This window comes from Plectropomus leopardus, chromosome 7 (genome assembly GCF_026936395.1).
Source record: "Plectropomus leopardus strain MGB_pleo_1.0 chromosome 7, ASM2693639v1, whole genome shotgun sequence".
NCBI lineage: Eukaryota > Metazoa > Chordata > Actinopteri > Perciformes > Serranidae > Plectropomus > Plectropomus leopardus.
Genome location: NC_142182.1, coordinates 5937192 through 5961733, shown reverse-complemented (window position 1 = coordinate 5961733; position 24542 = coordinate 5937192). Strand labels below are relative to the sequence as shown.

General features: G+C 39.0%; 2 protein-coding genes and 1 pseudogene across 6 annotated transcripts in view; 2 read left to right on the top strand and 1 right to left on the bottom strand.

The window, feature by feature from the left end:
- Positions 1 to 16609, top strand: part of cbfb (core-binding factor subunit beta) — a 47304-nt gene extending 30695 nt beyond the window's left edge. Inside the window, exons 6-7 of one of the 4 annotated variants that reach the window (XM_042496327.2) lie at positions 1972 to 2037; positions 9883 to 16609. In XM_042496327.2, the coding sequence (XP_042352261.1) occupies positions 1972 to 2001 (30 nt within the window). In that variant the 3' untranslated portion in view covers positions 2002 to 2037; positions 9883 to 16609. Of the gene's footprint in view, positions 1 to 1971; positions 2038 to 9877 lie in introns of all 4 variants that reach the window. The other 3 variants (XM_042496328.2, XM_042496326.2, XM_042496324.2) reach the window with 3 other exon arrangements.
- LOC148189122 (uncharacterized) lies at positions 15867 to 18289 on the bottom strand (annotated as a pseudogene).
- The window catches only part of phaf1 (phagosome assembly factor 1), a 28386-nt gene continuing 21892 nt past the window's right edge, over positions 18049 to 24542 (top strand). The window contains exons 1-6 of one of the 2 annotated variants that reach the window (XM_042495660.2): positions 18049 to 19432; positions 20091 to 20173; positions 21603 to 21686; positions 22226 to 22269; positions 22720 to 22799; positions 22900 to 22994. In XM_042495660.2, coding sequence (XP_042351594.1) covers positions 19369 to 19432; positions 20091 to 20173; positions 21603 to 21686; positions 22226 to 22269; positions 22720 to 22799; positions 22900 to 22994 — 450 coding nt within the window. In that variant the 5' untranslated portion in view covers positions 18049 to 19368. The remainder of the gene's footprint in view (positions 19433 to 20090; positions 20174 to 21602; positions 21687 to 22225; positions 22270 to 22719; positions 22800 to 22899; positions 22995 to 24542) is intronic. The other variant, XM_042495661.2, reaches the window with a different exon arrangement.

The window sequence follows — 24542 nt, the reverse complement described above, 5'->3', positions numbered from 1 at the left end:
AGAAACACCATACAATCCTTAAAATTTCCTTAAATCTTTGAAACTTCTTAAAGTCCGAGAAATGTCCTAAAATCCAAGACACATCCTAAAAATCCTAAAAATGTCCAGAAATTCTACAAATATCCTAAGATCCCAGAAATGTCCTGAAATTCTAGATATGTCCTAAAAATCCTAAAAATTTCCAGAAATCCTACAAACATCCTAAAATCCTGTAAATGTCCTGAAATTCTAGAAATGTCCTAAAATCCATGACACGTCCTAAAAATCCTAAAAATGTCCAGAAATTCACAAACATCCTAAAATCCTGGAAACATGTATGGGGCTGCTGCGACTGGCCCCTGGCCTCCTGTGATTTTGCAAAAGTGCCCCCCCAAAGCAAAGCAGGTTGAGTGTCCCTGCTCTGTGCTTTAGCTGCGTTGTCCAGTGGGACGCTTCACTGTGTCATTGGAGTTCTGATAAAAGTTGAGGTCGGCTCGGCTTTGATTTGTAGCTCATCAAGTTTGTCTGCAGCCACAAAAGCGTTTTCCTTCAGTCTGTAGCTTCATGTCAGCGGCTTCCACTGAAAGTGACTAGAAGCCTGTTGCTGTGTAGCTCTCAGTGTGAAAACAGCATTTGCCTACTTCCACTCTCTGAACACACAGTGTGAAAATCCCCAAATATTCAGCTGATTGGAAACGACTCCTCCCTTGGCAGGCCACAGTGAGCAAAGTGAAATTTCAAGTTTGCAGGCTGGCTTTGCAAAGCTAGACTCACCCAACTGGAAATTTGCTAATAGTTTTTTTAAATTCACAAACTTGTAAATCTAATGCAAGCACCATCAGGACACTTTGCTAATAGTACAATTTGCACTATCTTGCTTGAGTACATTTGTCGGTCTACATAGACTGAGTCAAATCTCCAGTCGGGTCTTCTCTGCTTAGCGCTTTGGGTGGCTTAAAGTTGTGTGATGTGTGGTTGTGTGCTTTCACAATATATATATATTTTTAATTTAAATTGTATTTTTTTACAGTTTGAATCATAGGTTTAGTGCATGATCAGTTTGACAATAAATCTAATCAGATAATTGATTTGATTTGATATTATTGAACTATTGAATGACTGATTCAGTTTTCTCCGGTGTCCCAAAAGCCTTAAGAGGGAAAGTAGTTGATGTACTTTTACAGAAAATTTCAATTGATTAACCGAAATAACACGAGCAATTGTAAAACTCAAATTCCTGAAATTTAAATTGTTGTTAGATCTGTTGTTTTGCTCATTAATAATTTATCATGATGTACATCAAGGATACTCAACGTGCTTTGCTCAGGGGCCACTTTTGCATATTAACAGGAGGCCAGGGGCCAGTCACAGCAGCAACATACAGGTTTCTAGGATTTTAGGACATTACTTGGATTTGAGGACATTTTTATGATTTTAGGATGTTTGTAGGATTTGGGATGTTTCTAGGATTTAAGAAAATATGTGGGATTTTAAGACATTTCTTGGATTGTAGGGCGGGTCTAAGATTTTGGACGTCTCTAGGATTTTAGGACATTAGGAAGTTACTTAGGACCTTTGTGGAGGGGTGTAGGACATCCTCCACTGGCATTTTATTTTTTATAAACAAGCTCTATTTTGATGCTGTTTTGTGCACTCTTATCAATACTAAAAGTACAAAAACAGTTTTCAGTGTGAATCACTTTATTTGTATTGTGAATTAGAAAATGGCTGGGGTGACCTGGCACCGTGCCAGGATCCAGATTTGGCCCGTGGGCCATAAGTTGAGTATCACTGATGTACACGTTTGTGCTGTTTGCAGTGTGTTACATGTACACAAATTCAGATTCAGAAATTCATATGCTGTAAATTTTTGTAATCGTCCCAAGTGCATTTAACCACTTGATACTTTCCCAGCAAGGCTTTGGGGAGATCAATGGCATCCTTCCTAAGTTGTCGAAGTTACGAATGAATCCCAAATTGTTTATTTTTTAGGACCCTGTGGTTTCTAAAATCTGGGACTGATGACACACAGACAGACAGCCAGCAGAAAAGAACAGGGTCTGTGTCCTTCATTTCTCACCATCTATCACACTGTCATGCACTAAACCACCCTGTGTGTGTGTGTGTGTGTGTGTGTGTGTGTGTGTGTGTGTGTGTGTGTGTGTGTGTGTGTGTGTGTGTGTGTGTGTGTGTGTGTGTATGTGTGCGCATGTGTGTCCACCTGTTTAATTTATGTACATGCATTAGTGCGTTTGTCCATTTCTTCTTTGTGTTCGTCTGTGACCACAGGCAGCTGTCTGGGTTTTTATTTTCACTGTGTGTGTGTGTGTGTGTGTGTGTGTGTGTGTGTGTTTGTCTCTCTGAATATGCATGCACTTCAAATGGATTTAATGACAATGATATCTGTTCCTGCTTTTTGTGCTCTTACTGATTTTCTGTGACATATATAATCTTACAATGTCGGATGTAACACCAGAAAACAATAATTTCTGTTTTTACACTTTCTGGCTGTGATGTTTTTGGGTGATTTAGAAAAAAAATTAGACAGAATATTTTTTTAAAAACCACCAAAAAAATTTTAAAGAAAAAAAGGCCACAAATTTTTTTTAAGAAAATAAAAAGGCATGTTTTCCCATAAAAAATAGCAGTAAAATAAATAAGAATAAGGCCATTTAAAGTTGCATGTCCCTCCCCTTACGCCAAAATAAAAACAAGTCCTTCCTCAGTGCTTCAGTGCTTTGTTTAACCAGAAACAGCACCACACTGCATTTAAATAAACAGTAATTTTAGCGATAACGTGAACCATCATATTTCTACATCAAATTGAGTGAATTTTGGTTGATTTTAACTACACCCGAGTAAGTAATTTTTGGAAGAGTGAGCAGACAAACCAAGACATTTTTGAAAGTTTTATTTTGTTTCTCTTGACTGCAAATGAAGTTTGTGTTACCATGACTAAAATTACTGTTTATTTAAATGGAGTCTGGTGCGTTTGGCAATTTTGGGATTATGGTAATACAAAAAAGATCAAACACTTTGAAAAAAAAGTATATAATGTTGCCTGAAACACTAATAACAATCTGAGCCTGTCAGCGGCCAAAACAAACACTTTTAGTCTATGTACATTGAAAGTACAAATTGCCAAATGATATTGTATTGCATCCTGTTTCACTCTCGCTCAACACTAAACTGCTTTCAAAAACTGTTGTCTCCATTAGTGACTCAGACAAAAAAATCATATGAAAATAGGGTCCAGGTTAAAAAAAGTGAAGTTACCCATTAAAGAGACAGGCGCTAAAATTGAGTGTTTCAGCCCGAGTGAAAACATTTGTTCCAGCAGAGACAGTATGAGGAAAATCAAGTGTTTTTCAAACATTTTACCATATAAACATGTTCTCGCACAAACCCAAAATAGAAGTTTGAGCCTGAAAATGAGCTTGTGTGGCGTGAGAGACAGAAACAGCAACATGTAACCATTTCATAGCCAGTTTGCATGATGACACACACACACGCACACATCAAGACCTACCACAGCTTTGCAGCACATGGTCCTGCACAAATTAGAGGGAAGCTGAAGCAGGAACTCATTACATGCAGAGAGCAGAGGGGTGAGAGTAGCACAGATGAGGGCAGCAAAAAAGACAGCAGAGAAAGAAAAGAAAGAGAGGGATTTATTGAAGGTCGTCTTTCATCTGACTGATCTCGTGTTTCCTCCCCGAGGCTCTCGAAGAAAAAGAAAACCCTGTCTCCGGATGAATCAATATAAGTGCCATCACTATCCCCTAAAAAACCTATACACTGTCAAAAACATAGGAGCTGGTTGTCTGCCAGTTTTGTGTATTAATGTGCAACTTTTTGGCTGAGACATGGCGACGTGAGGCGACGCAGCAGGGGGCTTTCGTCGCTGCTACCTCTCTGATGTGGGTTTAATGTGTCTGGGCCTTTATGACTGATTTCCTCCTTTAAAACGAGTGATAAATACGCCCTGGTTATAAACCCTTCGTGGAGACATCAAAACTTGAAAACAGATTGAAATCCTACTAGTTTGGCTATATGGACGCCATACATTCAAAATTAGCCTTAAAAATTTAATCTTGTCCTCTTTAAGTCTGTTTATTTGTCTGACATTCCTAAACTAAGACCCTGGACATACAGTTTAGTGTATAGCTCAGTACCAACTTGTATAGAGTGTGTGTAGGAAACAGCGAAAGAATTATGGGTCAATAGCCTGGAGCGAAAGTTCAGATGGAGTTAATTAAAAACGGCTCTTATAATTATAGATAAAAATACCCCGCTCCTGTTGTCTTGCACAGGAGTAGGCAAGCCGTTGCAAAATAAGTTACGTAACAATATTGCACACGAATCAGATTTTGGAGTTAAGACTGTATGAAACAGCAGTCAGAGTGAGATCTTGCAGACGTGCTCTAAGTCGTTTTCTCGGGGTGTGACTGATGAGCATTGCTGAATAGCTGCACAGATTCAGCCTCTGCATTTCTGTGGTCTGAACTCCACCTCTCCTTCTGTCTCTCTTTGTCTCCAGTTAGCTGATCTAGTTATCTGTCAGTACTGTTAACTGTCTGTCAGATGGAAAAGAAAACGCAGAAGTCACAAAAAAGTATTCCTTTTTATTTAGTTGTTGCACGGTATAAAGTTAAATAAAATCAGAAAATTCTAACTATATTTACAGTTTATATCTGAGAACTAACATCTTGATTTCTTCTGTCGTGAATCAGTAGTAGATGGTCAGGCAGAGAGGCAGAAATGCAGAAACATACAACAATGAACTGTGGGTGAGAGAGGACAGCAGAAAACAAGGAGGAGAAATATGTGAAATATGGAGGGGTTAAGTAAAGCAAAGCATGAGATAAAGGGCCCAGCATACAGTCGAGGCATACTGTTTTCATGCTTGCATCATGCATGAATGATGAAATCTTTGGAAAAAAAACTATTTGAACATTTCAGTAGCCTGGCATTGCTGGGCCAATTCACAAATGCAAATAAGTCTGGAACCTCTCTGATCATTTTCAATATTGATTATCAGCAGCCACAGACCAGAATGCTCCCGGGCAGATTTAAAACCAATCAGTGCAACAAAACATGTAACAAAGCAATGAGTAACAGACAAATATGAACGGACTACAACGTGCAGAGATGAGCTGGGACGATGTAGCATCACTTAGTCTTATGAAGTATGTACTATTTCATACCTTCCTGAAATTTCCCCGGGATAAACGGTATGTGATGGTATAAATGCGCGATGCTAACGCCTCTGACGACAAGTGCGCTACTTACTTTCAGCTTTCTAGAAGAATAAATATAGAGTTGAAACCTACAAAATGATAAGAAAAGTGATATTTTCACACCTATTTCTGTTATCAAACAGAGTAATATAACTGTACTCCTTTTAAACTCAACTTTCTCTCAGTCATGTAAGACTGATGAGGCTTAATTTTCTCATTAACTAATCATAAAACCCACAACACACAAAATGAATCCTTAATTCACCAAGTTATACGTAAAAGAAACATGCTGTTATTTTCCACAGTCTCTCTATGGCTGCTGGCTGTTTGCAGTCCTGTAACTTCTCCCTCCACCACTAGGTGTCTCTTAGGTGTTTCAGCTCAGCTGCCTGTTTTACCAGTAGAGTCTAGAGATTGAGCTGTGGTGGTGCATGCTGTGCAATACATACGATGAGTTTAATAGAAAGAGGAGCGCCTGTATTTATGACAGTATTGCACTCATTTGTGGGGTTCTCTATTGGCATGAACAATACACACCCTTACCCACAAACACACACACTTACACACCTGACCTCCATGCCAAATTTCAGCCTCCTAGGGCAAAAACTGTGGCCGCCCAAGGGTGGGGAAGTCCAAATGAACCTACTGACCGGTGACTCCAACTACAGATCCATTTATTTTATCGGGATGAGTAGTTTTCAATCCAGTAAAGCTCAGCAGAAAAACAGTGATCTTTTTTTTCACTGGATGCTCACAGAATATGAAGCTGTTCTCCCTTCGATTCCTAAGTCCTTGTCATTTTGGCAGATACAACATTTTTCATCCAAAAGAAGTGATATTCCAGTCATTCAAGGTCAGGAGGTACCTGTCAGGATGATGGATGGAGAAGCAATAGATTGAGAAGAAATGTGCCTTTTAACTCCTCCATGTGCACACACACACTCACACATTTCCCCAAGTGCTCAGCAGAAGAGATTTGGTGGTGAATGATGAGCTGGCAGTGAAAGCATTAATATATCATTAGTATTGATCGCCATCAGACCCCCTGCTTTGACTTACACACACATACGGATACTGTACGGGCACGTGCACAAACTCGCAGATACAGCAAATCTGCTCTAAGTTCGTCACCACACACACACACACACACACACACACACACACACACACACACACACACACACACACACACACACAAACTCCAGTATTGAGTTGTGGTTAAGCAGCCTATAGTGGCCCAGCAGGCTTCCATCTGTGTGTGGATCAATACAGAAGCTCTCCTGCCCTTATGATTAGCAAAGACCACTCCCTTACACAAAGACAAATACTACACGACGGCAGCAGCAGTGCTAAGTGAAAGTCAAGTGGAGTGGATATTTTGTTTGTTTTTTACTTCATATACTCAGGGACCTCTGCGTGTTCACACCCACATTTCTACAAGCTGCCTTTTCCAGAAATAGTTCAAGATTATATTCAAATCATGTCCATGTCCAAAGTATTTAGAATCACTCCGACCTCAAAACGGCGTTTATGTGATATTGTAAATTGTAAACAGATTTGAGTATTTGCTAAAAGGAATTTACAGGAAAGCAAGCAAGCAAAGCTGTTTATATAGCACATTTTATTCAATGTGGAAGCTCAATGTGCTGCACAAAGTGCGAGGTACAAGTTTCAGGCACAAAGCAAACCCGCCAGCCAACCATAAAAATGAATAAGATCCACAAAAACAAAAAAATATAAACTTATAAAAGAATGTATAAACTAATAAAAGATACAAAGACGTGAGTCAGAGCTGATTAAACGTTGTTAAAATTCTATAAAATTATGATATTAAAAGAAAACCATTTAAAGAGGATGAGAGGAGAGAACATATGCATTATAAACATATGCACATGAAAAAAACTTGAAATAGAATTAAATAAGAAAAAAAAATCAACCAATAAAACAGTAAAAGTAAAAACACACCTAACTTAATAAAAAAAAAAAAGTCGAACCAGATGACTGGAATTCATGGCTAAAAAGGAATATCTTCAAACTTAACTTTAACAGATAATACTGAGTAGGGAATATTGTGTTTTTCATTTGTTTCTGATTTTGATTTACACATTATGTGCTGGTGGCTGTTGGCGTCAGGACCTCGTGCCCAGAGCACTGTGAAAGCGACGGTATTTGTCGATTTTGGAATATAAGGGTCTGGAGAAGCGAAGGACTTTATCAGCAGATGGCCTGTCACTCAAAGCGGCCCTGCCCTTAATTATGCATCGCTTTAAACCTTAATAAAATTTAAATGGATCAATTATAAAAAATAAAAAACTAACCCCCGTACAGTTGTCATAAAGGGGGAAGTTAGCTACAATGACCAAAATCATTTTCTGTACCAGGCCGTAAACATATTCATTTCCGCTGTAAAGTTGGGCATTTTAACTCATGGGCATATAAGGTATGACTCTCTTTAAAGCCAAGTCAAGTGGACATTAAAAAAACTTTTTTTGTGGCGTTTCAGCGTTGGTTTCATTATCCAGCCCCAGAAGTTTGGAATTAGAAAATTATTACCTTGTTAATTCAGAAAAAAAGCAGATTTTTTTTCCCCCTCCTGAAAACTTTTCTCATAATGCAGAAATAATAATAATAAGAAAAGAAAAACAGAGCAGGATGTTTTTTAAGTGACAGCAGTTGGCTTCCGTATAATTAACCACACATCTGATAGCAGCAACAGAAAGCTTCCCAGATGAGACAGACACATACTGGAGTCAGTCTGGCTGTGAGGAGTCAAAATGGTAGTATGACATACTGTACGTGTGTGTGCATGTGACTGTGTGTATGTTGCTATTATGGTGAGTCATTGAGATGACACAAATTACATTCCAGATGAACTAAGCGACCCCTTTACTATCTCCGTCTGCATTTCTGTCTGCTCTGCTCTCTGCCTCACCTCTCCTCACACTTTGTCACCTCCCTCTCCTTTCTGCGCCTCCCTCCTCGCCCCCCAGTGTCCCTCAGCTCTCCCTAAAGTGTAAACATATAACTACAAGTATTTTTTTTTTTTAACAGCAGCAGCAGGTCATTCCATGTGCTCATAAACACACACTCACACTCGCACTACACCTAGTCATGAATTATATTTAAAAGTCTTGTCATACTGATGGCTTCTCGTGATGACCTAATGATCAACTTGGTGCGTGTGTGTGTTTATCTGTGTCAGACAGCCTGCATGTCTGCCTGTCTGTCTGTCTGTGTGTCTGTCTATATGTCTGTGTGTCCGTCTGCCAGCTACCTTGACTAAAATATCAACATCAGTATGTGTATAAACAGCAGCACTCAGTCTGCTGTGACAGCGTTCTCTGGCGTCCTCTAGTTACATTTTGTAGAACTGCAACTTCCTTTTTTCAGAATCAGAATTGGGTTTTATTGCCAAGTGCATTTACACATACAAGGAATTCGACTAGATTATGAATATGAAAAGCATCATGAAAATATATAATAAAAGCAGAATATAAAGAGCACAAAATGCATGTACAAAAGGTGCAGTAGAGGAATTGGACAGTTGTGCAGAAGTTAAAGTAAAAGTTGCAGTGCAACTATCTTAAGACTAAATTAACCCACTTTGTGCAGTGAAAGCAAAGAAATTTGCCTCACTGCAGCCTGTAGTTGAAGATTAACAGAGTTTTGTCACATTTGAAGCTAGTATTTCATTTGAACTCACCTATAGCGTTTATAAAATAAACAACATATAACGAGCTGACTTCTGGGGTCCAAGTGATTCACCCTGCAAATATTTTGTTACTTTTAGTATACGTAAGGTGCCAGAGTTCATAAACCAGCATCATAATAGAGCTTGTTTATCAAAAAAGTGCCAGTGGAGGATCACCTGCACCCCCTACCAGAGGTCCTAACCTAATGTCTCAAATCCTAGGAACATCCGAAAATCCTGGAATTCCTAGAAACGTCCTTAAATCCTAGAAATGTCCCAAAATGCTAGAAATGTCCTGAAATTCTAGAAATATCCTAAAATCCTAGAAACATCCTGAAGTCCTAGAAATGTCCTAAAATCCAAGAATTGTCCTACAATCCTAGAAATCCTAGAAACATCCCTAAATCCTAGAAATGTCCCAAAATCTGAGAAACGTCCCAAAATTCTTGAAACGTCCTAGAATCCTAGAAACATCCTAAAGTCCTAAAAATGTCCTAAAATCCTACAAATCCTAGAAATGTTCTAAAATTCCAGAAATTTTCCAAAAATGTCCCAAAATTTGAGAAACATCCTAAAATCCTGGAAATGGCCCTAAATCCGAGAAACGTCCTAAAATTCTAGAAATGTTCCAGAATCCAAGAAACATCCTAAAAGCAGAAAAATGTCCTAAAATCCTTGAAAGATGCATGTTGCTGCTGCAACATACGTCATTTTGCTAAAGTGGCCCCCATGCAAAGCATGTTGAGTATCTCTGCATATACGTACTTCACCTATGAACAGTTTTTAGCCAGACGTTTAAGTTAAGTGTTACCAATATGTCTTCATGCCTGCTCATACTTGGAAAACTGTACTTAATTTATTGTCTTGTTCTCTTTGATCCCTTTCTTGCTGTCCTTCACATGTCCATCTTCCTCTCTTCCCCTCTTTTCCCTCCCTCTTTCATCCTTCCATCCCTCTCTCTCCCCAGTCCAGACGACAGCAGGACCCCAGCCCTGGCTCAAACATGGCCAACGCTGACGTGGAACACAAGATGCGCTGAGGAGGAAAAGGATGAGGAAGTGGAAGGAGAAAGAGGAAAAAAAGGGGGGGAGGGAGGGGGGGCTGCCTGTCCAATCGCTTTCAATACAATCAACTGGAAAAAAAGTCAACTTTAAATGCAATTGTTGACCAATTGTTAACCATTATTTCCTAACAGGTTTGATATGATTGTTTTCACATGCCAAACATTTTGGACATATTTCGATGTAGAAGAAAATAAACTTCCTGAATTGATTGTATAGAAAGTGAACTAAGCTCTAAAATGGAAGGATTAAAAGGAAACAGACCTGGGCAAAAAGTAATTAAATACTGTAAATGCAGAGGAAGGAGCATGAGCGGTTAAATAAGCATCATATTGCAAATGCAAAACATAAATAGTCGAAGTTGGTTCTTGGGTGATTTTAGATATATATAAAGCAGAAATCAAGTCATTTAAAAATGTGTATATTTTTTGTCCAGGTCTTATTTGTTGGATCAAGTACCAAAAGTGTATTTTCTATTAAGACAGATGTTGACAATAGAGGGCGAGGGGTTGTAAGGGGTTATAAAGGCCATTGGTTAGGGGAGAAGGAGCAGAGGAAAGACAGATTTGTTTGGCTCAGGGTCACGGTCGGGGCTTATCGGTCAGGATTACCAGTAGAGCATGCATCAAATGCGAGGTGTTGACAGTTTGTGAAAATGCATCGCGTCTGCATTGTTCAGTGTTGTGCAACACTTCACATTTGTGAACATGCCCTTGTTAACCCCAACTATACCTAGCTCACTTCCTGAAACCTGCTGTTTTCTTAGACCAAAGTTCACTCTGCTGGAAAGGGAGGGAGGGGGGTGTGGGGGGGAGACGGCGAGTCGCATTCAAAAAAAGTGGGCAGGTGGGAGGAGAGCATCGAGATAGAACTATGCCAGGTTGTAGAGGTAAGAAGTGTTTGCTGTACTATAATATTCATGATCTCGTTAAAGGTCCAGTGTGTAGGATTTAGTGGCATCTTGTTACGAGGCTGCAGAACTGAAACTTCTCCCGTGTGATATGCCAACGTACTCTCGTAGATCTCCTACTAAAATGTAAGCACAACTGTTTGTATGATATGATACGAATTAGCGCCCCATGAGTGAGTTTAAATCCTTAATGTACGATAACATAATTAACATACAGCTACAGCCCAAGGGAAAGTCTGTATTTTTGTGAACCATCCACCACCCCAGCCTGCACTCTAATAAGAGCTCCTTTTTTACTCCCGTCAGCGCATTGGTCACATGATCGCAACCTTGCAAAATACGTGGGATATGTTCGAATTTGGGTGCATTTCTTTGCATAAGAAAATGTCTCCAGAGTTTGTGGGAACAGCCTGGCTAAGCATGTTGAAAAACTATGTGAATGGTCCTATCTAGAGCAAGTTTTTTGTTTGTCCATCCTGGGCCACTGTACGGCTCATTCTAAGGTAAAAAAAAACAAAATTAGTCTTATTTTCAGGTGATAATAAAATAATGAAAACATAGTTATGAATGTTATATACCATTTCTGCAGATAGATGCCCCTAAATCCTACACACTGGACACATCACTTCGGTGTGATGCTAAATCACGGGTTATGTAGCAACAACCTTGAGGCAGGACAGCCAACAAAGAAAACTGCTGTCAACCCAGTTGCCAGAATAAATGTTAGCTTTTTCTGTTTCTGCAAACCTTGGAGATTTTACATTTTTATGTTTTATATGTAGCGGATATGTTGAAACTTAAATTTTTAATTTTATGTCGTGACCAAGCAACAAGGCTGAAAAACAAAGCCCATGCAGAAGTGCCAAAATCTGCAGTTCCTCTAAAGGCCACTTGCAGCTGGCTCCAAAACAGAGTAGATCCCCCATGTTAAAATGTCCAACTTTACAGCGGATATAAACATGTATATAACCCACCTGTTAACATTTTATTATGTCCAGAAGCAACGCATATTTAGCTCCAGAGTTTAGTCCAAGTATGGTCACTTCTGGCTTCAAAAAGTAAAGAAGGCAATGGCCGAACTCGAAGCTTCAAAATGGGAGACTACAAACCAATGACTGACGTCACAGTAGCCACGTCCATTATTTATACAGTCTATGGTAATGTCAAAGCTGTGGTTAACGTGTGATTAAGTTTAAGGCACAAAAGCCACTTTGTTAAGGTTTGGAAAATATGCTGTGGCTTAAAAATGCATACTTTTTTCACACTGCAAACAGGGCTCTTTAAAAAACACCAGCTTCTGTTGTCTCCCATTGCCTCTGCTCATATACATGTAATCTGTATGTCTTATTTGTGAAGTGTAAATCTAACACATCCTTGGTTTGCAGAAATGTACAATTTCATCATTTTACTCTGGCGACTGTGCTGCTGCTCTCTCTGGCTCTGGAAGCGATCAGAAAATGAGAGGGTGTTTTTGTGGGGTAAGGAGCGGGAGGGTGGAGGGGTGGGCAGTTTAAACATCCTTTGTCTTCTGAGGGGTCTTGCACTATGTGATACAATCAGACTCTCTCCACATGGATTTTCTTTATATGCATGAAACCAAAACACAGGCCTACCTATGTTCTTTGTTGTTCCCCATGCAGCCTATTTATCGTGAGAGCACTCTCTTTACAGCGCTTTGATGAGGAATAACTGGGTGATTTTTCTAGGCTATGTCATTGTTGACCCAAATTTAGGCGCACTCTTGCCGTGGACCCTAACAATAGCACGCTCAATGAAGCATTAAAAACATCTTTTTTATTTAACCAGGAGGTGTCATCCAAGTGGACTTCTGATGTGTGTCTATCAGGCCAAAATCAACCAGAACCCCGTGCATGAAGGAGGTAACACTTTATTTTGGCTCTTCTTTTAGAAGGGGCCCATCGCACCGAGACGCATCATGTGATCGGCTAATTGACGAGCGGTGCAACTCCGTGCCTTGAGCAGAAAAGTTAAAAATGTTTTAACTCTTATGCATCATGCAGTAGGAGAGGAGCGCCCGACAGGCGTCCTGTACAATAGGGAAACAATGGTTTTGCTGGCGATGCCAGGTGTATTGCTCTTCAGCGCCAAAAAGTCATTATAACATTATAACTCCAAATTTTGTTATATTGTATTTTTCAGAAAAACGCAAGGATAATAGTGTTCTTTTATGGGTTGAGAAACATTTCCTACTTTGTAAGCTAAATAAACAATTTATAAAGTCATTAAATCCCTAAAATTAAAAAAAATATTAAAAAGCTTTGTCGCAAAGCTGAGAGCCGGGCTTTTTGCTTTGCTCCTGAAAAGTTGAAATTTTTGGAGATGCGTTGACAGTGATGGCAGGTAACATGCTACTATGAAAATGGATATAAGCAAAGACACAAGCTCAGAAGCTAATCGGCCAGATATTCCTCATCATTAATGGTTCAGTAGGTAACTTTTATAAAAAAATCACTTTTTGTCACATTTGCTGAAAGTTCATATATCCTGACATTGGTACATGAGACGGACAGCCCCTGAAAAGCTCATATTCCTCTGCCTTCCTGTAATGCTTCTCATGACATTGCAAGAATCAATTTGAACCTGAGCGAAAACAACCAGTCAGAGCCAGGAGGAGTTTCTAATACTGTCAGTCACTGCTCAGGCTCACGGTGCGCTGCCAGTGTACATATCAACAGAGGAAGACTGACAATGAAAATCTGGCTTTAACTTGACAGACGTCTTCTCTTTTTGGTTGTCTTCGCTCAGGCCTGGTGGATCTGTGCAAACACCAGTAAAAGCACTACCAGAAGACCAAAGGGATATGATTTTTTCACATATGATCTGTTTCATGTACTAATACTCGCATATAGTGACAATCAGGGCAAAGATGACAGAAAACGTTTTTATACAAAATTCCCTACTGTGGCTTTAAAGGACTGTTAAAGCCTAAATGCAGTCTAGATACTATTCCTTGTCCTGTTACAGCACTAGTGTAATGAAATGGTATGTTTTGTTATCTTATCGTTTTGTTTGTGTGAAAGTCATGATGTTTACTTTTTATATTACTTCTCACCTCCATACATGTATTCATTTTTGTTCATCTTTCAGCTTTGTAATATTAGTAGCAGTGATAGGATATTTTATGTAAAATTGAGTTGAAAATTGAAAAAGGTCTCCAAAAATTTGGGAGTTTTGAGGACTTTTGTTGCTTTAGTTTTTCATTGTTTCATGTTGTTTTTGTCTTTGTTGTTATTTTTATTTTAAGGAAATCCACTTCCTGGGTTAAAAACATTGAATGTGGATCGACTCAAGCCCTTTTATTTTTATATTGTGCAACTAGAAGCTCATTTCATTTTCCAGTGTGTTTTACCTTTAGTGCACTCAACGGTTTTATTATAATTATTACAACAACCAAAAAAAAAATCTTTATTAATGCTTTTATTTTCTCTCAGTTTCACTTATTAAGAATTTTGAAGAGTTTACATGAGCTAAGAAAAAAAATTGACAGCCGTGTGTTTGTTACATTTTACAAGAAGTTTAACAATAAAGAAGAGTTGCTCAAAAAAAAAAAAAAAAGTTAAAATTAAAATAGGAAAGTGAATTGAAAACTTCCTACAGCCTCATTAACAAAAACACACCAGGCCGAGTTATCAAGCTCAGGGTGCAACAAAACACAATGCAGGATTGTTTTGTGACCTTTGGATACTCCATGGGAGGACAGACAACCAAAGGGCACTGAATTAACTTTCTCTTTGGCACAAGTTTTTTTCCCACAGAGATTTGGGAGACCGGGAAGAAAAGCTTAAATGTTTTAATTTTTGTCAGAGGGTACTGATCCTGCAAAGCCATCTGGCCTTGTGACTTAATTTGTTGAAGAATGTGGAAAACATACTTTCTGCCTGAGGGCACCTATGGTGTGTTAAAGAGATAGTTTGTGCTTTTTGAAGTGGGGCTGTGTGGAGTATTTATCCATAGAGAGTATATTACACCCCAGTTTGGAGGAGCAGGCTGGAGTCCGACATGGAAGCTAAGCAGTGTATCGCTGTGAATGGGGGTCACCAACAAAACACATTAGCAACAGAAGTCCCACCTAAAAAAAACAACCAAAAAAACCAAAAAAAACCCCTAATTAATATCGGTTTAAGTATACGCCCTGTTCAGAGTACTTTCACTGCTTTACCTTAATGTCAGACAGACAGTTCCCAAGTCCATTAACTGCTTCGGTCCCCCACTTATGCTCTTGTCAAACCTACCAGACTCCATTGACAAAAACAATCATTTTAGCTCACTGGACACAGGAGCTGCTGGTCTACCGCTGCCTCGATCAGTAAATTAGTTTTTGTCATTGTGTGGCTTTGGTGAACCCAAACTAACCCTTTTAGATGCTAAAATCACAAAATAACACAAACTTATAGCTGATGGAGGAGGCGTTATACCAGCAGCCAGCAGTTTTCAGCAGTGTTAAATCACTGTTTTTGTCAATGGAGTCTGGCTGTGAAGGGAGTGATAAAGCTGTAAAAAAAATAATCTCAATATAGCACACACTTAAACGGATATCGATTGATTTCTGCAGGACTTTTGGGGGGCTAAAATACATTTTGTTGCTGACCCCTCCACTGCAGTATGTTGCTTAGCTTCCATGTCGGACTTCAGCCTGATTCTCCAAACCGTTGGCGTGCCGACTGGCATCTGCTGTATATAAAATATAACATCTATAGATAAGTAGTACACACAACCCCACTTTAAAAAAGCTGAAGTATCCCTTTAAATGTTGGATTTCTGTGCCTCGGTTGAGTTTGATATTGTTATGTTGCAGAGTCCAGCAGATGAGACACGGTGGATTGGCATTAAAGACTTTGAAAGAGGATGTGAGGTCAGTGTGGGGACAAAGGAAGGTGTTGGGGAGCTCGTGGTGAAAGCTTTCACAAATTAAAATGCACGGTGGCTGTTGTATCTTTAATTTGGACGTGCAGACGGTGGTGCAATCAGTGGGAGCTGACAGAGCACTGGGTGTGAACCAGTACAACAAGAGGTTAAATGGGCGGACAGGCGGAGGCAGAACTGTTACTGTTTGAGATGTGTACTCAGGCTCAGTATGTTTTTGTTTTAGTCATAAAATTAGTCTGTATTGATGCTACGGCCAATCAAGCTGTTTCCTCGATAAATCTTGACACCCCTCAATGGTGGTCTCATGAATTCTGTCATGTCTGTAATTCAACTAAAATCTTTATGGATTTAAACAGTGCGCTCAGGTTAAGAAACATTATTGAGGGACTGATTGTTAAAGAATTTCTAGGTTGTATTTAGGAAGTGATCACCCTGTCCCAACTACACCCATACAATCATTGTACCCATTATTTAGATGGTTACCCATGTAAACACCTTGATACTCCATCTCTCAATTTTCTTAATGCAGGCATTAAGGCAAAAAAAAAAACCCAAAACCCACAAACATTTTCTTTCTTTCATTTTTTAAAACTGTTTATCTTCTTACGTGTTTAAGTTATTTATACTTTGGTTTTATTTAGAGATCCAAAGAAGAACTCTGTGATATTTAGTGGCTTGTACACCCTCCAAGTTTCTCCTTCCTGTGTGTGTGGTCTGTCTTTCCCTCTGTTTTCTTTTTTTTTTTTTGGTTGAGCTTTTCTTGTCGGAGGATTCTGAAATATGAGATATTCAATTCAAAATGTTGGATGTTTTTCATAATAAACATGTATGAATTCTTGCATTTGTTTCTGTTCTTTACACCTCGTCAAAAAGTCAATGGGATTCTGTTTTTTTCCACTCAATTTTGGATCATTACAGAAAATAAGCTCTATTGCAAACAAACATTTATTCTATCTATCTGTCTGTTCGTCTGTCTATAATATATATGCATATATAGTATTGGGAAGGTTACTTTTGAATTGTAATAGATGAGAGGTTAATGGTTATCTTGGTAAGAATGTAATAAGTTATAACTTAATTATTTCATACGAGTAATGTAACTTCTTACATTTAATTACGTTTTGATTATTTTTCTAACAAATGTTTTAAATGGGGCAATAAAGCTGAAAAGTCTCCAAAACTTAAGTGCATAAATGTTGCGCTCATATTTGTCTCAAAGGCTTTGCCCAAAAGTGTGCCAAAAGAAGGTATTTCTTTCTCAGTAACTGTAAGTGATTATGATAACATGTATTATGTTTTTATATATTAAAAACAAAACAAAAAGTATCTTTGCTGTTCCTAGGACTGCACACTTCCGGACTGAGATCTCAGATGTTGTTCCTGGTATCTGCTGGAGCCACTGTCTCAGTTTGGGGGTCTTACCACCCAGAGTGCACCGACAACCACTGATACCACCGCTGCCTTCACCTTCCATACCTTTAACTCCTCTTTCAGCCCTTGGTATTTCTTGAGCTTCACATGCTCCTTTTTCCTGATGTTGCAATCGCTCAGGATTCCTACATCTATCACTACTGTCTTCTTCTGTTGTTAATCGACCACCAGGATGTCTGGTTGGTTAGCCATCACCAGTTTATTAGTCTGGATCTGGAAGTCCCACAGGATCTTGGCCCTGTCATTCTCCACCACCTTTGGAGGAATCTTCCTTTTGGAGCTTGGGACTTTGAGTCCAAACTCAGCACAGATGTTCCTGTACACGATGCCAGCTACTTGGTTATAGCGCTCCATGTGCGCTGTGCCCACCTGCATCTTACACCCTGCTGACTGTCTCCTGGGCCTCTTTGCACAGCCTGCACCTGGGGTCCTGCCTGGTGTGGTAGACCCCGGCCTCTATGGCTCTTGTGCTGAGTGCCTGTTCTTGTGCAGCGATGATCAGTGCCTCTGCGCAGTCCTTCAGACCAGCCTTTTCCAGCCATTGCTAGGATTTCTCGATATCAGCCACTGCTGGTATCTGTCGGTGGTACAAGCCGTGCAGGGGCTTGTCCTGCCATGACAGCTCCTCCTCCTCTTTATATATATATATATGTATGTATGTGTGTGTGTGTGTGTGTGTGTGTGTGTGTGTGTGTGTGTGTATTTATATGTATATATAAATGCATTTAAGTTTATTTATAGGCTACGATGCCTTAAATACAACTACAATTTCAAAAACAAAAGTTTTGTTCATGTAAGTTTTATTTTATTACGACAACACAGTGCAAAGACTTTTGTCACCTCTTGCTTTTCATTAGTTTCTGATGATTCACTTTATGACAACATTTACAAACGCCATCAAATCCGCGAGACTCCTCGCAGCCGCTTCCTCTGAGCCGACTGCATCAGCTGACCATGACGTCATCACGCCGACCCGAGAACGCGCGTCCAACACAGGAAGTTGAATGATCAGCTGATCCTCCTGGCTGTTGTTGATGCCTGAAGTTGCTGTTGTTTGGACACTGTGTTGCTCTTTATCTGCTCCTGACATTGAAGACACATTAAACCCGAGCAAGGGACACGGTGGGCATTTACCAACCGAGGAGCTTTTGAGTTACAAGGGAAACGTCTCACCGCGAGGACTTTGTATTCGCGCTCGAGCGGCACAAGAGCTAGCTCCAAAAAAAAAAAAAGCTTGAACCTTCGCTGAAAGGAAGAAAGAAAAACAGCAACGACAGCCGACGGCTTGGCGAGCTTTCTTTGTTTATGTCGTGCCAGTCTGGACCGCGGTGTTCTTGAATTTAGATTTGTTTTTTTCTGCACACGCGTTATTTTATATTTATACTTTGTTACCGTCGCGCAGAGGGCAGTTAGCTCGTCAGCTAACGTTAGCAACATAGCGCAAAGAAGCAGTGTTGTTGTTAAGGTTTGATGCTTTCGTAACCGCACGGCAGTGACAGATAACGATAGCTAACAGTGAGAACAGTCCGGTCCGGAGAAATTGTTTTCGTGCCTCTATTTTGTCAGGTGTTTATCACTGGATCAGGTACTCTCTGCTGGAGATAGCACAGTAACCGTTCGTGTTAAATTGGAGACGTGTGTGTCTGTTGAACACGTCTGACTTATCTTGTTTGTTTATCTTGACTTCTAATCGAGTACAATTTTTGTTGTAATCGATTTTGAAACACACAAACAAGCAATAGGTTACCTGGCAGCTGGCCTTGTACGTTTTTGGTTGGCTGGCAGATTGCGTAACGTTATTTTGTTTGTGTGCAAGCTGTCAGTAACTTGTTAAACTCTAATTTAAAACATATGTGTCTCTGTAAGCCTTAGGTGTTCAGCCTTAGGTGGCTCTGTTGATGTCATTTTTGAGTATTTAACACATTTTTTTATTACTTATGACATGCGAGAAAGTGGCCACGTTTTACTGTAACCCATACGTCAAGTAGCTGTTTGATGCCCACGTGAATTTGGTGGCTTTTTATTCAAAAAAGTAGAGTTATGAATTAAAAGTAGCTAGCTGAAACTGTAGTGAGACTGTGCTGCGATCAGGGAAAGACAGGCGAAGAGAAAGGGTCCCTCAGAGGGTCCCATTGTGTTTTGAGGTGAGCTGCCCCCCACTACTTGCCAATGCTGGATCTGGAGGTGGTGCCTGAGAGATCACTAGGAAATGAGCAATGGGAATTCGCCTTAGGTGAGTTTTACAAGTCATAAAAGCTTAAACACAAATGGAGGGAAAAAACACGACTACAAGCCATTCGTTGGCCTTTTGAAACCTGAGCAAATTAGCTTGATTTCTTTCAAAAACATGGGACGAAGGCAATGAGTATTTTAAAAGGAAATTCCCCAAAAATTAGCTAAATATTGTTGAAAAAAGTAAAGAAAAACACAAAAAGTTCTTTAAATAATTATTTAATAATTTATTAATTACTAAAAATATAATAATTTAAAAAATTAAATAATTTTCAAAAATAATTTTGCAAATTCACTTTTTATTTTATTTTTGCAATTTGCAGGACATTTCTTGCTAAGTTGTTGTTGATTTTAATCACGCATCCTTCAACTCGAATTTCGTTTTTAAACTTTGTTTAAAAAATGACTAAAAAAATATCTTTTACCTTTGTTCACATCTTACCATGTTTTCAAAAGAAGGCCAAGCAATGCACTCAGCATTTTAAGGTTTAAAAGATTGTGAAGCAACACCAGAAAAGTGATGTTGATTCAGCTTTCAAAAGGTTAATGTTTAAAGGTGTATGAAAATATTTTTTATATACATGTTATTAAGTGTTGACAACTTCATGAGAAGTAATGTGTCTCTCCTTAATTTGTGTGTGTTACGTCTGTGTTTTCAGGGATGCCATTGGCCCAGGCCATCTCTATTCTGCAGAAACACTGCCGCATCATCAAAAATGTCCAGGTGCTATACAGTGAACAGGTAAAATGGCCAAATTTCTCTATTTATGGGCACATTCTCACACTAAAACACTGACAAAACTGTCAGCTTGTTTAAAGGGATTGTTCAGATTTTTCAGAGTGGGGTTGTATGGGGTACTTATCCATAGACATTACATTACATAAAGTAGATGTCAGTCGACACGCCTCCAGTTTGGAGAAGCAGGTTGAAGTCAGACATCCTTAAAAAGTCTTAAAAGGTGTTGAATTCTTTCTGTTTTTGATCTGATTCTGATCTGTTTTTTTAGTTTATGTTTTTATTTATTTAACTGTGTGAGCAGTGCAAATCACATGGAATATGTAATCAGAGTTTTTCACTTCTGATATGGGCCACTTTCCTGTATCGTACTAAATCAGATACAAGTCAGATTCTTTGCAATGCAGCTGCTGTGTGAACAGTCATATTAGATATTTATGTGAGTTTTACGTCCCTCTAGTCTAGATTCCCAACTGGTCCGGCCACAAGGTCCACATTTGTCTTTCATGGGCTCAAGGTCTACACCTCTGATAAATGACCACATATTAAATTTTATTTCACTAAATGTTAACAACACATTTACTTATAACACGGTGAAATTAAACATACTACAAGAATACAGTGCAATTACCAAAATGTATAGCACTGTAACCAAAACTGTGCATATATTTGCCTCAAGACCATTGGCGCTGCAAAGGCACAACATGTTAATATGCCAAATAATACCAAGAACAGGGCAATAAGGTAGTTGCTGTACTGGAATAAAAAAACAGGTTGGCGTGATAAATGAGTCACTTAACAATGTCTGTAGGTCTGAACTGCAAACTAAGCTTTTTTCAGCTTTTTTTGTTTACAGCTTGACATGTTCAAAAGTCCCTTGCAGCACGTTTACGCTGTTACAGTGTTTATATTTATGTACTTTTTTACTCACAGAACAATATTGTAAGCATAACTATTTGTTCATTATTAGACTGCAAATCCATCACATGTTTTCAGGGTCACTGTTGGCACAGTGGGTCCCCTCAGCATTTTGCTTCATTGATATGCTCACACACAACAGAAGAAAAATAACACAACTTTATAACTTTGCATTTATGCTCCACTACAGAAGAACTATAGAACAGGCATTTCCAGCAGCTACTGAAGGTTTACAGAGACACATGATTTAGAAAAAACGTGTGGACAGCAAAACAAAAACTTGTATCTGGGAATAAATAGGAATTGAGCACAAAGACTTGCATTGTCAAAGCAGCCATTCCTTCAAACATATATTAATCCACATGAAATTATCCATTTTTGTCTTTTTTACAATCTTAGTGTGTGCCTTGTTTACATGAGGTTGAAAACCTCATTGAAAACCTGATATAGGTTGCTGGGCCGTGTGAATATCTGTTCATGGATGCCTCTCTGTTAATTGGTTTGTTTATCTCTCCAGACGCCACTCAGCCATGACCTCATACTGAACTTGACTCAGGATGGGATTAAACTGCTGTTTGATGCCACAAATCAGAGACTCAAGGTGAAAACTGCTGATTTTAGGAGAATGAAAGAGACTGCCTCTCAGTAAGCTCAGGGTTTTTGGATATTTATTAGTTGACATTAGACGGGAACTTGAGCCTGCACACCAGATATTAAGGAGAGAGAGTTATGTTATTTCTTTCTCCACAGTTATTTAGCAGCAGCAGTTGCAAAATGTCCCAACTAGGGATGATAACAAGTAATCAATGATCGATTAATCAGCCGTTAAGAATTTAACCGAACATGTGAAATTGAATCGTCTTAATTGGCTATGAAATACTTGTCAAAGTATATGCAATATGTTGCTTTTAGCTTTCACGGAGGAAAAACGCATTTGGTATTGTTTGAAGTAAAGCAGTGTTTATATTTATTTATTTTCAAATAACAATAATTGAATAATCAACCCTTAATGTTTCTGATGAATCGATTAAGGAAAATTCTTACAATTTGCAATGCTAGTCCCAACATTTCTAGATAACTGGCAATTATTGACATTAAACAAACTTTTTTTGTAACTTTTTTCCTCTTTCTGAATGACAGGTGATTGAAGTGTATGACCTGAGCAAAGTCAAGTTGAAATACTGGTGAGTAGAAAAAATGTCACCAAACTGAGGTCAAAGGTGTTCAGAAACTTGTAGAACAACATCTGAGGTAGCCAGGATGAAACCATCTTAGACTCTCAGCTGTTACTGTTAAATGGCCTGTATATATACAGGCATGGATCTATATAATGGTCATTATTTGTATAGTACACCGTCCATTTTAAAGATATACAGCTACTTAGTGAAAGACGTCACAGTAATGGAGTTACTGTAGCTGCGTTAATGTGTTTCTTAAAGTCAGTAAGAATGATTGTCTTTGTGTGAAATATATTCTGCTAATCTCCACAGCTAATGCAGTACATCCTGCATGAATGGTAATAGATGTAACTTTGGCTCTGTGTGTGTGTGTGTGTGTGTGTGTGTGTGTGTGTGTGTGTGTGTGTGTGTGTGTGTGTGTGTGTGTGTGTGTGTGTGTGTTGTTTTGTGTTTTAGTGGAGTCCATTTCAACTCTCAGGCCATTGCCCCCACAATAGAGCAGATAGATCAGTCATTTGGAGCTACGCATCCTGGAGGTACTTTACAAAACATAAACACACTAAGGATGTCTCACAAATGAACTTACACTCTGATCTTATTTCTCTCTTTCATGACATCTTTTAATCTTCATTCCAGTTTACAATGCTGCAGAGCAATTGTTCCATCTCAACTTTCGAGGCCTGTCCTTCTCCTTTCAACTGGACTCATGGAATGAAGCCCCAAAATATGAGGTGAGAGTCAGTTTGTTTGCCAGCAAGATGGAGAAGAAAGGCTTAGAGCAGTGATACTCAACGTATGGCCCACGACCAAATCTTGACCTCAGCAGGGTGCAGGATCAGCCCAACCATTCTCTAATTCACTATAAAATAAAAGTCATAAGCACTGGGATTTGGTTTTGTACTTTTAGTATACATAGTTAATAAAAAAAAGTTTTAAAAAAAACATGTCAGGGGAGGATCCCCTGCATCCCTGACAGAGGTCGTAGTAATGTAAAATCCTAGATATGTTTTAAAATCCTAGAAACATCCTCAAATCCTAGAAACATCCTCAAATCCTAGATATGTCTTGAAATACCAGAAATGTCCTAAAAGCCTAGAAACGTGCTCAAAATTCTTACAAATGTCCTAAAATCCAAAAAACTTCCTTAAATCCTAGTAACGTCCTAATACCTTAAAAACATCCTAAAATCCTAGATATGTCCTTAAATCCTTAAAACTTCTTAAAAACCTAGATTTGGGGCAGCTGAGCAGAGTAAGTTGAGTATCCCTGGCTCAGAGGCTGTGTCTTAACGTCCGGGGGGTAATCGGGTCGCATTGTGATTAAAGTGATTTCCCTTTATATGCAAACATCTGACGTCAAATCTTAAGTTTGCCTCAAGTTTGTTTTTGAATTCCTTGCAGCAAGATGTTGTTTTATCATGATGATTAATGAAGAAACCAAAAGCATGCTGAGAATGTGATTGTCTCACTGCTTGTTTAATCTTGTGCATTTTTTTTTTCTTGGATGTCAGTGATAGAAAATGCTTTGAGATGTGATCCTCTTCCCAGGATGCAAAACTTTTGAGGCCGATTTTCTGTAATGTTAAAAGGAACTGTGTCAGATCTCAAAAATGTACCAAGTAGGAATTCAAGTGTTATGCTGTTGAGATGTCAGACTCTTTGCAGTGTTATATAAGCAGTAAAAATCAGACAGCAGTAGGGAGTTTAGGGAACTGGGTTGGCTCTGGCAACACAAGTTCATAATTAAATTCTCCACGACAACGCCGATGCCCAGCGAATTACAGTTTAGACTTTCAAGACAGTATGAAAATGTCAAAGGCAAACTGCATGTTTATACATATTGAAAGTGTTATGTTTTTGTGAATTTGGGGTGTATAATTAGTCAGGTGTTTTACTGTCTGTACTGTACAGCTGATGCATGTCATGAAACAGCTGCTCTGCCGTCTGCTCCGTTCTGCAGCTTTCTATTGTCAAATCTTCATCACGTATTGATGTTTTTACTACTCCCTTAGCGTACTCCATACCTCATTGATAAGGCTTTTGCAGCTTATCACACATTTTTGGTTTTGCCATTCTGCTGCTCCAACATAATCTTTGATATGATAACTGTATTGATTCTCAAACCTTCCCCTCTGCTCTGAGCTGCATGCTGAGTTAGTTGAATGGTTTTGTTTGGTTCAGTGAAAAAACAGCTTGTGCTTGCTTGTTGTGAACAGATGTGCTACTTTCAGCTTCTAGTTTGAGTCGCAATATTTGCATTTCATTTTCGAAAGCTCAACA